Raw genomic sequence first — 14,205 nt, 5'->3', positions numbered from 1 at the left:
CTGGAACCTGAAAGGAGAATTTGCAGTCTAGCAGCACTGAGAACCACAGAGATGAGTTTAGATTACAGGTGTCTGTATGGGTAAAAGCAAAAATACAGGACAGTCACTTCGCTACCTTGCAAAAGGCCGTACCAGCAAGGAAGCATCATTATTGCTCTAAATAAATAACACATGAAAGAACATAATTTGTTTATAATGCAGGAAATGGGTAAAGGATGCATCAAAGTGTTTGGCCTGCCCAAGCATTTTGTGAAAACAACACAGCGAGGTTATAATGTCATCAGCTCCCCTCCATTTCCCTGGAGCTGAGGGCCCTCATCATCCTGTAAATATAGTGCTAGTGAGGTTTTCTTGGCAGCTTTTTAGAAAAAACACTATTCTGCTGAGGGATGTTTTCCAAATTACCCAAGGACAGTGAAATGGATATTTTCTGGAATATATTGCAGAAATAGTAGAGTATATTTGGCTGAGTGTATAGGGCACATTGTTTTCCTGCATCGTATTGGGCTATGCATTGAGTTCCATGTCAGTGTTTCGTTTTTAGAAACCTTAGAAAGAAAAAGTAATTCCTTGAAAGGTAGAAATTAAAGGACATATGAAACCCAAAACAATGTGTCATCTAAAAGTTCAGATCGTGACTGATAAGTTTGGCTTTTTTTATTGTTGGCTGTTAGCTCAGTAATGGATTGTTATTTCTATAAGCTTTGACTGGAGCAATTTGTCTTGAAATACTTTTGTCACCTTTTCATTTTAGGTCCTTTGTAATAGAGTTCTCATTTTATTTTTTCATACACAAATGCAGATGACTCTTTCAGTGTTGAATAGCATCAGGTGAAAACTTGTCATCAGTTTATAAATTGATGAAAGACTGAATTCTGAAGAAATATTCATTTTGCAATAGTTTTTAGCTGTTGCATTCTGTGTCAAAAGAAATATTAAATGAATTATATTGAGGGGGAGGTATACTGTGTGTTTGATAATAAAAGCCATTTTCACAGTTTGTAACATTGCAGGGAATGTTTTCCAGCTTATCATAATGGAAACAGGCGAGTTATTTACTTGCCAGAAAGACCTGAACCCTAGCAATCATACATGCCACTTGTGAAGTTAAGGCTCCTCGCAGTGTCCAAACTTGACATGTATTATTATTTTAATAAATTATACCAAGACATTTTCCTCTTTTCCCTTTCCTCGACTGATATGACAGTGCAGAAATTACTGTAATGCATTTAATATTTTAAAAGACTTTGCTCTCCTACACTGCTTCCCTTCTTAGAGGTGTTCTGTGTCCATATTCATTAATTGATTCTCCTCTTTGTAGCTAGAAGATGAGTATTTTTCACTACAACCTTTCTCCCCTTTCCTCAGTTTCACAGTATGTCCCTTTTTCTAAGTCACTTGGAGTAATTTACTGTCCATGTTTAAATATTAGCCATAGTTCAGTCTTTTGATAGCACCCCAGTTAGAAGACATGGAGTGCAAGAAGTGTTTGAAAACGTTTTGGAATAGGAATGACAGCACTTTGGATTTGAATATAACACAATAACCAGCCTTCACTTTAAATACATCATGAGTGGGGTCAGTGCTGCCTGAGCTTTAGCTGTGTGAGCGTTAGTCTGTTTATTTGGATAAATTGCCAGATTTTTTTCTGATTAGTGCACATCCCACAAAACAAGAGTTGCAGGACAAAATCCCCCAAGCATCTTCCAAAGAGGACACAGCTGGTAGCCATGTGGAAGGTTTGATCCTGGTGTTTTAAGGGTTGTGGATACTCCTCCCTATGATTAGTCACATGCAATGTCTTCAGCTGGGTTCCTCTTGTGTGATGCCAGGTGTTGTTAGGGATCAGGAGAGGTTTGGTCCCAGCCAAACCCACATTGATCTGCTCAAGAGGAAGCCAAAGCAGGTAAACCTTTATACAAAACTATGAGAGCTTTGTAAGCACTTACCATAAAAGCCAGACTTGGAAAAGAAAGATTTTCTACATCCTTTTTTATTGATTTAATTTCTGTAATAATTGTGTTACAGTATGCGGCTACTGCAAGCAGGACGAATTAGGAAACTTTGTACTTGTAATTTCTACATGGTGTTCCTGTTAAGAACTAAAACATGAGTAATTTGAGTAAAATGTTGGCATCCTGTCTGAAAGCGACTGCATTGTGCTGTTGGTCTCCACTTGTTGTGGAGCTCATTCAACTTTTAACACAGATATTAATATTTTTACATAAACATTGAGACAAAAATTTCACTACAAGGTGAGAGTTTCCACATGAAATATGAAGTGTTGTTGTTGTTACAGCATATTTTGTGTTAAAGCTGTCAGAATGACTTATTAGTTTTGTATTTCTTGTTGAAATACATTTTGTCCGATAATTTACCTCTTAAATATTTGTATTCTACATAATCATCAGCCTTCCACACATTATCTCTGATATACTTTTCCCTTTTCCTGGAAGGGCAAGAGATCCATGCCTATTCTTTGTAACTGGCAGTATGAGACTGTCCACTTTAACAGATGCTGGCAAGTGCCCCTCTGGGTAACTTCTGGCAGTGCAGAAAGCACCATGGTTTAACCATTTGTCTCTGCTTTATTCACACCTCTCAGAAGAGGCTGGTACCTTGGATGACCAAACACTTTCCCATGAGCTGTAACATAAAATATTTTAAAAATATTTGGGGCATAATTATTAATATATATGTGATTCTTTTTACTGAAGCAACAGTTTTGATGTTAATCACAATAGATTTGGAAAATGGAATTTTTTTTTTTGTCTCAAGTGGAAATTTTACAGAAGGGAAATTCAACAGTTGCACAAAGTACTATTACTAATCTTAGAGACCTTTGTGGGCTTCTTGCAGCATCAAACAGCAAGGATTTATGGCGTACTAAATTCTTGACATATGTTGACAGGGAACTAATAATGGAAACAGGGTCAGTGCAAAGATGTTTCAGATGGCTCTGTTACAGAATGGCCTCCAGACAAAGTAACAACCTCTGAAACCCTCTCATGTGACATAGTGGCAAATTCTGATGGCTCTGTTCATGTAGGATCTTTCTTTGTGTATTCTCTTTGAAGGAGATACTGAAAGATTCCTGGTGCAGATAATATAAGCTAAAAAGTTCCCAACACATTTATCTTCTAGGTCAAGGCTTCAGCTTTACAGCTGTATCTGTTCACATCTAACTGGAAATAGCCTGGCACTGTCCAGAAATAAGTCCTTCATGTGCCAATAGAGATACTGTAACCATAGACATGAAGCTAAAGTCTAGTGGATTTGTCTAGTGTTTCTCTCTGACAGAAGTTTGCATGAAAAAGAAGAGCTTTGCTTAGTACAGTAATAATTAGTCAATATATTTTATATTCTAAGACCACAAAGTAATTTCAATTGATAATAAAACTAATTAATACTGTGGAATTATGCTATTTTCATAATGCAAGATAGAGAGGTGAAGAAATTAGCTGGGTTAAAAGCAATCACCTACAAGACAGCAAAATGTCTGTTACTCACTGTATGTATGTAAGACTAATGTTTGACTTTAGAGACATGTAATAGTTTGCTTTGGTTTCAGCCCTTTGGTGTGGTGGTCCATCACATTATACACTGTGACATGCTGTTCCCTACCATGGATCTTCTGGGTCCACATACATCAGGCCTTGATATTTTGCACATAAATGGCAATTCTTTTGATTTTAGTCAACAAAATTTTCAACAAATAAAGGCAGCAGCATAAGGCTTTACATTAAATTTGCTTTTCTCTCCCATTCAGAGAATCCTACAGTTTTTGAATCCAGAAGTCACTGGTAACTTGCTGTTGAATGAGGAAGGTTTACTGACAAATAGCTCTTTGCTTTACCTAAAATGTTGCATACAAAAAAAAAATCTCAGATAAAACAAACCTTCCCTGAAAATCAAAGACAGATGGTCAAAATCAAACCAAAACACACTTAAGGAAAGCCACAGCAAACAGAGTCTCACTAAGTACATGTTTTTTCTGTTCTGTGAGCCACAGCCCAAAAGGTCATTCAGGCTGTTTATAGCAGGTGGTCAGAAAAATACCATATGACCCTGTATCTGTCTGCATTTCAAGTAAAATAACTGTGATGCCTGTGCAGTTATTTTGACCACAACTTGATGAAGAAATACAGGAAAAAGTGCTTTGTTTTCTTGGAGCGTTTTGTTTAATTTGGTTTGGTTTTTATGTTTTAAAAAGGATGCAGATTTTTTTGACTGGGGCATTTTCTGTGCAGTTGTCATACTGATCAGGTGTCTGGTTAAATTAACTGAGAGTATGTGTGTCCTTCCTGCAGCATGGTTCAGGTCTATTGGTTATAATTAATACAGTAGAAACATTCTTTTAGTAATAAAGGTATTGGTGTTTACAGGGATTGAAAGAGTTTGAATGTCATAATGTTAGTCTGTATTTAATCCAGTATTTAGTCTTGTAATTCTTGCCCTTTTTTTTTTCCCCACAGGTTTTTCATTATTCTTATACAGCTTCATATGTGATTTATAACATACACACAAGGTAGGTCACATTGTTTTTTCAATATAGTGTCATGTCAGTGGTTCTATACATTGGGTGATGCCAGTGTGTTCAACTAAAAACGCTTCCATTTTTTCAAGGGAAGTTTGGGAGTTAAACCCTCCAGAAGTAGAGGATTCAGTTTTACAGTATGCAGCCTGGGGCATTCATGGACAGCAACTGGTAAGCACAGTCATAAAAAATGTATTAACTCCAGACAGACTGAGGTAAAAACAAAATTAAAAGCCTCAAGATGAGTTTTGTTACGTATTTCTGTATGGTGCTACTATGTTCCTGTTACAGCTTTAAGGAGATCTATTTATTTATTTATTTATTTTAAAAATATGTTTTTCCAGTCTGAACCCAATAAGCAAGTTGTATAATTGCTGAAAGAATCACACCTTCATCTAAATATGCACTCAAGTGATTTTCAGAATAACCATCTTTATGGCTACTGCTATGCGAGAAAGAAAGTAAAAGGTGAAGAGAAGTTTTCTTTCAAGCACAAGATCAATGAAAACTGTGGGCAAAAGCAAAAGCTTAACATCCAAAAGTGGATGTGATAGATTCAATGAAAAGTGATGTTTTCATTTCAGTATGAAAATTACTGCCAAGGTCAGTTGTGCTACACTGAATTAATAATAATAAAACCCAGAGATGCTATGTTTCATATATTGTTTTCTTCCAGAAGTTTTACAATTTTTTATGAACAGAAATCATCCATGGTCATCATGACCAAAGTCAATATGAGAAGAAAAAATTGTATTTTTAAAGCAGCAATAATTTTAAGCTGACCTCTGTTGGTAGTTGAAGGCAAGAGACTTTTAAAACTTCAACCCTCTGGATAAGAAATTCAGATAATCCTTGTTACAGTGTTCTAATAACATCCTTAATGCCCACAAGCGTAACCTGGGGGCCTCCTTGCACATCTGAGCTGGTCATGCAGAGAGGCTTTAAGTTGAATGTCTAGAGAATATACCCTGTTGCTTATATCATTCATCAAGATGATTAGAAAGAAAAAAATGTTTCTGCTTAAAATGTATTGCATTAAGCAAGTGGAGAAAGGTGGTAAAAAGTAATTGGAACATGTTTGGTATGTTTTAATAATTAACCACATTAATTTATTAATAATGAGAGCATGGTGACAGGATTAATGGTAATAAATACATAGGTTATTTACCAGGCAGCATTATGGAATGTGGTGAACTGTGTAGGTTGTAGCAGAAGGGAGAAGCATTTGCAAAACTGAACAGATGTAAAAAATATTTTAATTAAATTGCAATTCATAAGATTTGTCTGTGCTGTACCTCTGATCAGTAATCTAAAGTAGAACTAAAATTACATGCAGTGATTACTGAAAAATTAATTTTTTCTTTTCCTGAGAGGTATCTTAAGAACAGGGTCAGACTTACCAATTATAAACTTCAGAAAAATAACAAATCAGAATAATGCTGTCTTTATGAGTTTTACCTAAAATATCATTCTGTAAATGTGTATGGATACTTTCAGACAGGTGGACTCCTATTATGTCCCAGAACTGCAAAAAAATAGGTGATCATTTTAGGTACAACCTTAATCATCTAAATTTGAAAACGTTGGCATAATTCATACGTGAGTGAGAATAACATTCCTCATCTTTTTAATGTCCCTAGTAAAGTTAATGTCATGCTTTAAAAATATCTGCTCCACTGTGGGCTTTATGGTGCCATATGGTCTGCAGAATTAGGAAATAATAACTTTAAACACAAAATCTTCTGTGCACTCTGAATGACATCAAGTGTTGTCACATAGATGTACACCTGCAATTACAGTCTACTGAAGGTCACTCCCATAAAAGTTGCCAATAAGAAGGATATCCTCTTGAAGCTGCTCATGTGGTAAAAGGAGGTCTATAAAGAGGCAGAAATGCCTTGCTGCATTACTCTCCCACTTCAGCAACAAGCCAAAAATGTAGCAGGAGCATGAATGAATAAAGACTTGTGAATAATGGTTGTTGCTCCTGTCTGAAGGAACCTCTGCCTTTAGCAGAACCAGGACAGAGAAATCATTCCAGCAGAATAGCTTCAGCAGAGAAAAGATGTGCGATTGAGGACATGTTGCCATAATGATTCTCAGTTATAAAATTTGTCAATAGAACAAACACTGTATCAGTAAGTTTTGAGTAAAATAGTACAGGAAGCAACCAGCAGTGAAACAGGGTACAGAGGAAGTTGTGAAAGGAGAGCCCTAAATAGTAGTAATCCATCAGTGGCTATTGATGGCACATATCTGGGTGCATGCAAAGATGCAGTCTCATGGATCCATGTTGCCAAACACACTATGATTGGTTTATCTTCCTGAACAATACTTATGTGTCTTTTCCGTATAATAGGAAAATAGAAATAATTCGTAAGTAAAACAAGCAGTGAAATACTTACTCTAAACAAAATAATCGTGATGTATACAATAGTAGATACCCGGGTAATCTCCAAGAGACGTTTATTTCAGTTGAAGAACAAGTGGAGAACAAATTAACTTTATATACAACAATTTCATTTAGAAAGACCCATGGCACATACCATGTGGCCATCACATAAACAAAGTGTATGTAAATCTCTAAAATGAAGGGGAATAGCACCCATCCAGGTGTGGTGCAGAAATGAACAGCAATACTATAACCATGACAGGTCAGCAAAATTAGCACAAAATGTAAAACACAAGGCACAGATAATGTCTGACTGAGCCACAGACCTTAACTATACACTATAACTATTTGGAAGGTCCTGGATTAAATCCGAAGTATGGGGGATAACACATGGACTTGGACCAACTATTTTCAATAAATAGGCTATAGTGCAAAATAAGACATTTCCAGTCCTTTGTTCTGCAGGGGACATAAGTAACAGTGCAGCCTACACAGGAATCCTGAGTGCTTCAAATGAGGGAGAATAGTCAAGAGGTTCAAATAGATTATATAAGAAGATGAAGAGAAAAAAAATAGAAATATTTGAGAAGGAAAATTTCTATGAAGCCAGGAACTGCTTATTGCACAGAGGAGGGAATATGGCTGCAGTGAAATCTAGTATACAGCAAGACTTTACCTCCTTGTGGAAAGCATGCATCATTCTAAGTTTACTGTTATGGATTATTTCTAGGGTTGACTTATGGGACAACAGGTCTCTTGTGCCTAGTGAAGAACAACAGGGTTAGGTTTATGTCAGATACCAGGTGTCTGGGTTGCAATACCATTGTTTTGAAGGTACCACAGTGTTTGCAAGTTATTTCAGTTTCTTGCTATTTACCTAGAGTAGAGGATTTTTTAAAGATTAAAAGAAAAGCTCAGAGAAACATCTGCTGTTTGAGTCATGACATTTTGGTGGTGAAATTGAAAATGTTTGCCGTTGGGGAGAAGAAACTTTTATCTAATGAATTAATGTATTTTAAGGTCACATAGCACTTACTTTTGAGAACTGTTTTCAAGGTCACAGTCTTTAAATTGCTGTCTTTTAACTGTGTTAGAATTGTGCCAGATCTAAAATACCATTTCTATGTCTCTATGTCAGAGCTGTTTATGTATTTGCATAACATTACTCATGTTTGATTAAAATTGTGAAAGACATCAGTTGATTATCTCTTTACCTCGCCTGTATAGAATCTATCACTGCAACATTAAGTATTTCCAGGGAAGACAAAACAGCACAACTAGAGACCTAATTGGTTTCATCAACATTTTTCTGCCTCCAGTTTATTGATTAGAGACCTCATTGCATGTGTCTGAGAAGGAGATATTACCTACTTGGTGGGAAGGCTTTACTGAGGAGAATGCTTTGGGGTTTTTTAAAGGGCCTCTGTTGTTGAAATACCCAATTTTTATCCAGTGTTCTCACCTCTTTGCTTGGATCTTCTCTGATAGTTTGTAGCAAAGGCTTTCACGTGTTTGTGCAGGAGCTGGTTTGCCTCCACGGGGGAGACAGCCCTTTCTGTCTGGATCTGCCTATGGGGATGTATCTCAGTAGAAGCCTGAATATAAAAATTCAGACTGGAGATGTCTGGTCTCCAGTGTGTGCAGTGTTGTATTTAAGCTGTAGTGCTCCTCTGCAGTGCTTCTTGTGATACAGACAGTTCTCCTGATCAGTTACCGGCTCGGCCACTTCAAGTAGCTCCTGGTCAAGCCTGGGTAGAAGTTGTTCAGTTTGATGTAGCTTTTTCTTAACAGTTTTGCATCAAGGTTTTTCTGCCTGGGTGGTGGTACATGTTGTGTATTTTGTATAAAATACCTCACTCTATTTCACTTAGTTTTATGAACATATATCCATGCAAGTCACTTTGCCTTTGTATTTATAACAGGTATTTTATGTTATTATTGCGTTGAGCTCATTTTTCTTTTGATATATAGAGTGTTTTTGAAGGGAGCTTGATTTTACGTTTGGTTGGATCAGCATAAGTAATGATCTGTTGGCTTGCATATGAATGTCTATGCATAAATAAATATCTATTTTAACAAAGCAGAAATCAAGAAAATATTAAAACTATCCAGAATACAAAAAAAAAATATTTTGTAGGAGTTTGACAGCTTGCTGTGTCATAATTTGATGCTGTCAACAAAACATAGCATTATCAAACGGTTGGACTGAAGATGAGCTTTTACTATGGGTTTTTTTGTAATTTAGGTCATCATTGTTTAGAATTACCTATTACCCTGTATACACAAAGATCAGTCTGTTGACTGTAGCTGAATTGTGGATTGAGGACACTCTCATCAATTTTCAGAAAGTACCTTAAATATCAGAAAGCAAGAATTTGTCCTCTTGTTCAAAAAAAAAAAAAACTTGAGCAGGCTGCTCACTGAAAATAGGGCTTAGAAGCTGAAGCTTTGAAATAAAAAATGAAAAAAGAATCCAGTGAAAAAGGACCTTATCTTGTATCAAAACTAGCTAAAAACAAGCATACAAACAGAAACCCAAAACCAAAACAGAGTAAAATCTACTAATAAATACACCACTTCAAGAACTCTCTACCCTTTGCCTTTGTGATCAGTCATCTTTATCCTGGTTGTCATCTTTGGAGGTGCCTGTCACGCCCCTATCAATATCTATTGCCCCATAAAAATGCAAATCTCTATTGGATTGTTGAATTTATGTATTAACATAACATTACCTTTCAAAAGCCTTTTCCTTGTCCAAATTTTAGGGTTTTTTAATAGTTTTCAAAGACCATTTTAGATAACAGAAATACTGCAGAAGCAAAGTTCATTGATGTTACATTATTTTCCAAGTTCCCAGATAAGCACTAGACAGATTTTAGTGATTGAGGAATTGTCAGGACTATGCTACACACGTACCTTGCTCAACACATGCTTTAGCAGACATTAATTGCTGAAAGCTTCATTTACTATTTGGCCTATCAAGGTGCAAAGTACAACTGCTATAAAAATCGGTAACTTCCATTTCTGTAAAATGTTTGCCATGTGTTTTCTTTTTGTGTAATTAGTCCTGTTGGTACTTGGCACCCCCTCCTGGCAAAAACACTTGCATATGCAAATGAAGTAGATGCCTAATTAATGCTAATGAAGTCAGTCCTAAATAAATATATTTCTTCTGCCCTATTTATTTGCAAAGTCTTCTGCTCTTTTGACTTACTCTACTTTAGCTGAGTAACTTAAAATCACATATGGAAATGTCAAGGATTTATTTCATCATTCCTTCTAATGATTATGCTAATAAGGCAAATGGCAGTAAAACTTAGAGGAAAATCTCTGCTTGAATTTATTCTATAAACCAGAAATAAACAAGAATACTTCAATATGACATTAACCTCAGGTATGAGTTCTTATTTAAAATATATGAGAGGTTCCTTACAGAACTTCAAAGCATATTTGGAGATCCTTTGTCTTGGTGAGGATGTTTTTATGAAGAAAGGGAACATGTATGGTTTAGTGTTGCCCACTCAGTTGAGTCTTTAAGGGATTTGACCATAATTCTAGCAAATGCTGAAGTTATATCTTTGTGAAGGCAGTGAGAAATCAAGGAGACTAATAAAACTTTATTATTTTCTCTTTCAAATGTTTTCATTACATTTCTTATTTCCAACTGGGAAACTTACTGTGTCAGAGACTGAGGATTTTAACAAAGAAGTGGAAATATTTACAGGAAAAAAGCACACAAAAAGATTGTTTTAATGGCAATTTTTGACCAGCAGCTAAAGTCAGAATATGTATTATTTTGCAAGATGGCATTCTGGTATTTTTTTGTGTTAGATAAAATGTGCTAAATGGTCAGATTCTGAAATGAAATGATACGAAAGCCACTTATTAGCATACTTGCTAATAAAACTAAAAATTTTATGCTGCTTTATTTTTGATACAAAAACTGCTTTTTATCGGAATCATGGTGAGCATGGGCAATATTTTTTTTCCACAGAAGAATTAGAGTTACCTAAAAGTATTAAGTAGAACTGCCTTGCTGCTGCTGCTGCACATTGGATTTTCTCTTGGATTTGTCAAGCTAGGGTTACAAAATCTAAATGTTTTTTGTTTTTTCTTTTAAATGATTCAATTCAAAGTATTCTTTACAGGAAAAAAAAATCAGTTTCTCTGAAGATATTTTATTGAAATAATTTACATTTTCAATTATTAATTTCTAGGTACCAACTCCACTTAAGTATAGATTGGAGGAGCATTTAATGAGTGTTCTGTGGTTTCAAAAGTGATAGTCAATATGAAAGCAGTTTTCCCCATCTCAGACGAGGAGAATGGAGAACGCAACCAGAAAACATAGGCAGTTTTGGAAAACAGGGAAAAATACATTTTTACATATCAGTCAATAAAAGATTTGTGAGCTCTACAGAGCAGGAGTATTATAAATGGAAGCAAGGCTAAGTTGAGCAAAGAAGATGCTTCATCATTTTGGTTGGTGAAAGGCAATGAACATGTCCTGTTATCAAAAGCAACTTAAAAATATGAGTATTAAGGACTAGATACTGTTATCCCTTTGTGAGAATAGCTACTTGGCTGTATCTGAAACAGGTGAAGTAATAATGAGAAAATCATGTTTTATAGGAGCATTATTCCTCTACTACTGTTTTTCATGTAGAATAGTAAAAGGCCCAGCAGCTTTACAGTGAATAAATCGAGAGGGCAGATAAAAGATGTTTCCTTTCCCTCTTCCCTTTTTCTTATTGTATCTGTTTCTTATCACTGATCTAGCATGCTGCTAATATTTGAATCAGTATGTAAGCCATGCACACAGGTAACGTGCTTTTCTATCCAGTCTTGTATCAATAACTCTTTTGTAAGCAAATGTATTGAAAATTTGGGATATCATTGTGCTAGAGGGCAAATTTTTTTTTCACATACTTTCTTATGTGGATGTGAGTGTATATATATATATATATAAATATATATGTATAGTCCCACAAAAACACAAACAAGCATAGACACACACATTTGATAGGAGCAGTCTTCAGGACTTTCCCATGCAGCAGCCTTCAGGGAGCAATGAAAACAGCAATATGCACCTCTCATCTAGACTATCATGTTGTTCAACATGTGCGTGTGTAACAAAGCATATCCGAATATTCACGCTTCCGTCTGTTAGCTAATATTAACTGCGAGTCCAATGGCTTATAAAAGAGGACTGCTGTACTTCTTGTGTGAAAAATGTGTGGCTTTCTGTAATGCAGAAATATGAAAATTCTGTTTCAGAAGTCTAAAATTCTTCAGAAATAGCTACCCATAAAAACTGTGAAGCACAGTCAATGAGAAGAGAGGTTGAAATCTGATTGAACTTTTAGCTAAAACAGAGTTGAAAAAGATTAAGTTTTATTGTGGACTGTATTTTCATATAACTCAAAAATCCTGCCCAAAAACTTTGCAGGCTTAATTATATCCATGGACCATATAATCATGTAGTCACTTCATATTTAATATTTAAAAGAAAGGCTATGATACACCTCAGGATGGGTGTAAAAGATGGTTGTGACAAGTTTTCCACCTCATCCTGCAGGTTCTTTACATCAGTCAACCAGGATTTTACCCATTGCATATGGATAAGGATAGAGTAGACAGTCCTTGTTATTATTAAAAACCCCAACAAAACAAGCAAAAAAGACCCCAAAACAAACAAACCAAAAACCCCACCTCACAAACAAAACTAACAAACCAACCCCCAAAAAAACAAAACAAAAGTAAAACTTGTATATACTTCATGGATGATGATGTCATGACTCCCTGTTGAATCTTTATAAGCATGACAGCTGTGATGAGAAGGAAAAAAAACCTCAACAGATTATGACCATACAACTTTGGGTGCGTTCAGTGCTCTTGGTGGCTCTTTCTCTTTATTTTAGCCCAGTCCTTGAAAAAGAGATATGAAATTCCATCATCACCAACCCATAAATGTCCTTGCATGTGTTTTTTTTTTTCCCTGCAATGGGGTTATGACTTCCCCACTGTGTTTGTGCTGAAGGACCAGAGCTGATTAAACTTTTACTGCACTGTGTTAAAGTGATTTAGGTTTTCATGTTGACTCAGCCTGAGCCAGACTGTGAAATGCAAAGAACTGCTTGTGGATGTGTAGTTGTGGGAAGTGTATAACCACTGATAACTTCTTGGCCAGGGCAGCCCTGGAGAATAAGGATTAAAAAGTCAGGTATACTGTTGATATCAAGGAGAAAACTAAGCATTGATTTCCTTCGTCGTTTATGGCAGGTTGCAGTACATGTACAGAAATACAAGGGAAGAGTTTTGTGTGGAAAGAAAGCAAATATCTGTTTTCAAGTGTTGTTTACCAGGCTCTGAACTGTCCCAAACAGAAATGCTGTTATAAGAGCTAGTAAAAATGTCCTCGTTCCTGTTTGTCACATTCTTAATGAGATGTTTTAAGACAAACTGTCCTTCTTGCATTGCATGCACTGTCTGTGTGGAGTCTTTACAGGTAGATGTCATACACTTAAGTTTTGGACCATTATAAAGACAATTGGCAACTTGAACACTGTGCACAATGGGGAGATGAAGGCACGTGCATCATACAACAAGATGAGCTGGGTCAGCAATAGTAGATGAAAGGACAAAGCTTTGTGTTGAATCCTGCTGGGGTTTCTCATGTAAAAGGTGCTTAGAGGCATCCTGGTCTATCTCAGTATTTGCACAATTTACAAATTTCTCGGGGATTGCCTACTACCCTAAGAATATTAGAAAATGTAAACATGACTTTACAGCTCAGCTTTTTCAATTCTCTATCTTTTGACTTCGGTCCTTGCTGTTAGGATGCTACTTCCTTACATTTTTTCAAAGAAAACAGAAAATTCCTCCTCTGACACTGAGCCCTTACAGTTACCCTACATATTTCTCTTATCTAGCATTGCTTTTTTTATTTTGGAGTAACTAGGTTGAAATTTTTCCTGTTTAGCATGGTACAGAGTGATCAGTCTGGGCATAATTAAATGCTTGATATCAGTGTGAGATGAGCCTTCAAAATACCAGAGATAATTTTAAAAGATTTTATGGTAAGGACAGATTATGATTTTATTATAAGTCAGTAAGAGCAACCCAGGCATGTAGGAGTTGCATTTCTATCCACACTCTTCCATACTGGCTCATTAGTCACTTACTTTCAGTATGTATGAGGAACAAGGAGTGTGAATTCCTGAGCATACACTGTTTATGGATAATTCTGTTATACGCATCGCTTAGGCAAAGACCA

At 35.9% G+C, this 14,205-nt stretch overlaps 1 protein-coding gene across 1 annotated transcript in view; it reads left to right on the top strand.

The window, feature by feature from the left end:
* The window catches only part of DPP10 (dipeptidyl peptidase like 10), a 262,870-nt gene that overhangs the window by 190,543 nt on the left and 58,122 nt on the right, over nucleotides 1-14,205 (top strand). The window contains exons 6-7 of the mRNA XM_027679085.1: nucleotides 4,476-4,528; nucleotides 4,627-4,708. Of these exons, the coding sequence (XP_027534886.1) occupies nucleotides 4,476-4,528; nucleotides 4,627-4,708 (135 nt within the window). The remainder of the gene's footprint in view (nucleotides 1-4,475; nucleotides 4,529-4,626; nucleotides 4,709-14,205) is intronic.

Source organism: Neopelma chrysocephalum, unplaced genomic scaffold (genome assembly GCF_003984885.1).
Source record: "Neopelma chrysocephalum unplaced genomic scaffold, ASM398488v2 Primary Assembly neopelma1_44, whole genome shotgun sequence".
In the NCBI taxonomy this organism is placed as follows: domain Eukaryota; kingdom Metazoa; phylum Chordata; class Aves; order Passeriformes; family Pipridae; genus Neopelma; species Neopelma chrysocephalum.
Note: the sequence above shows the minus strand (reverse complement) of the source record. Positions and strands in the feature narration are given on the sequence as shown.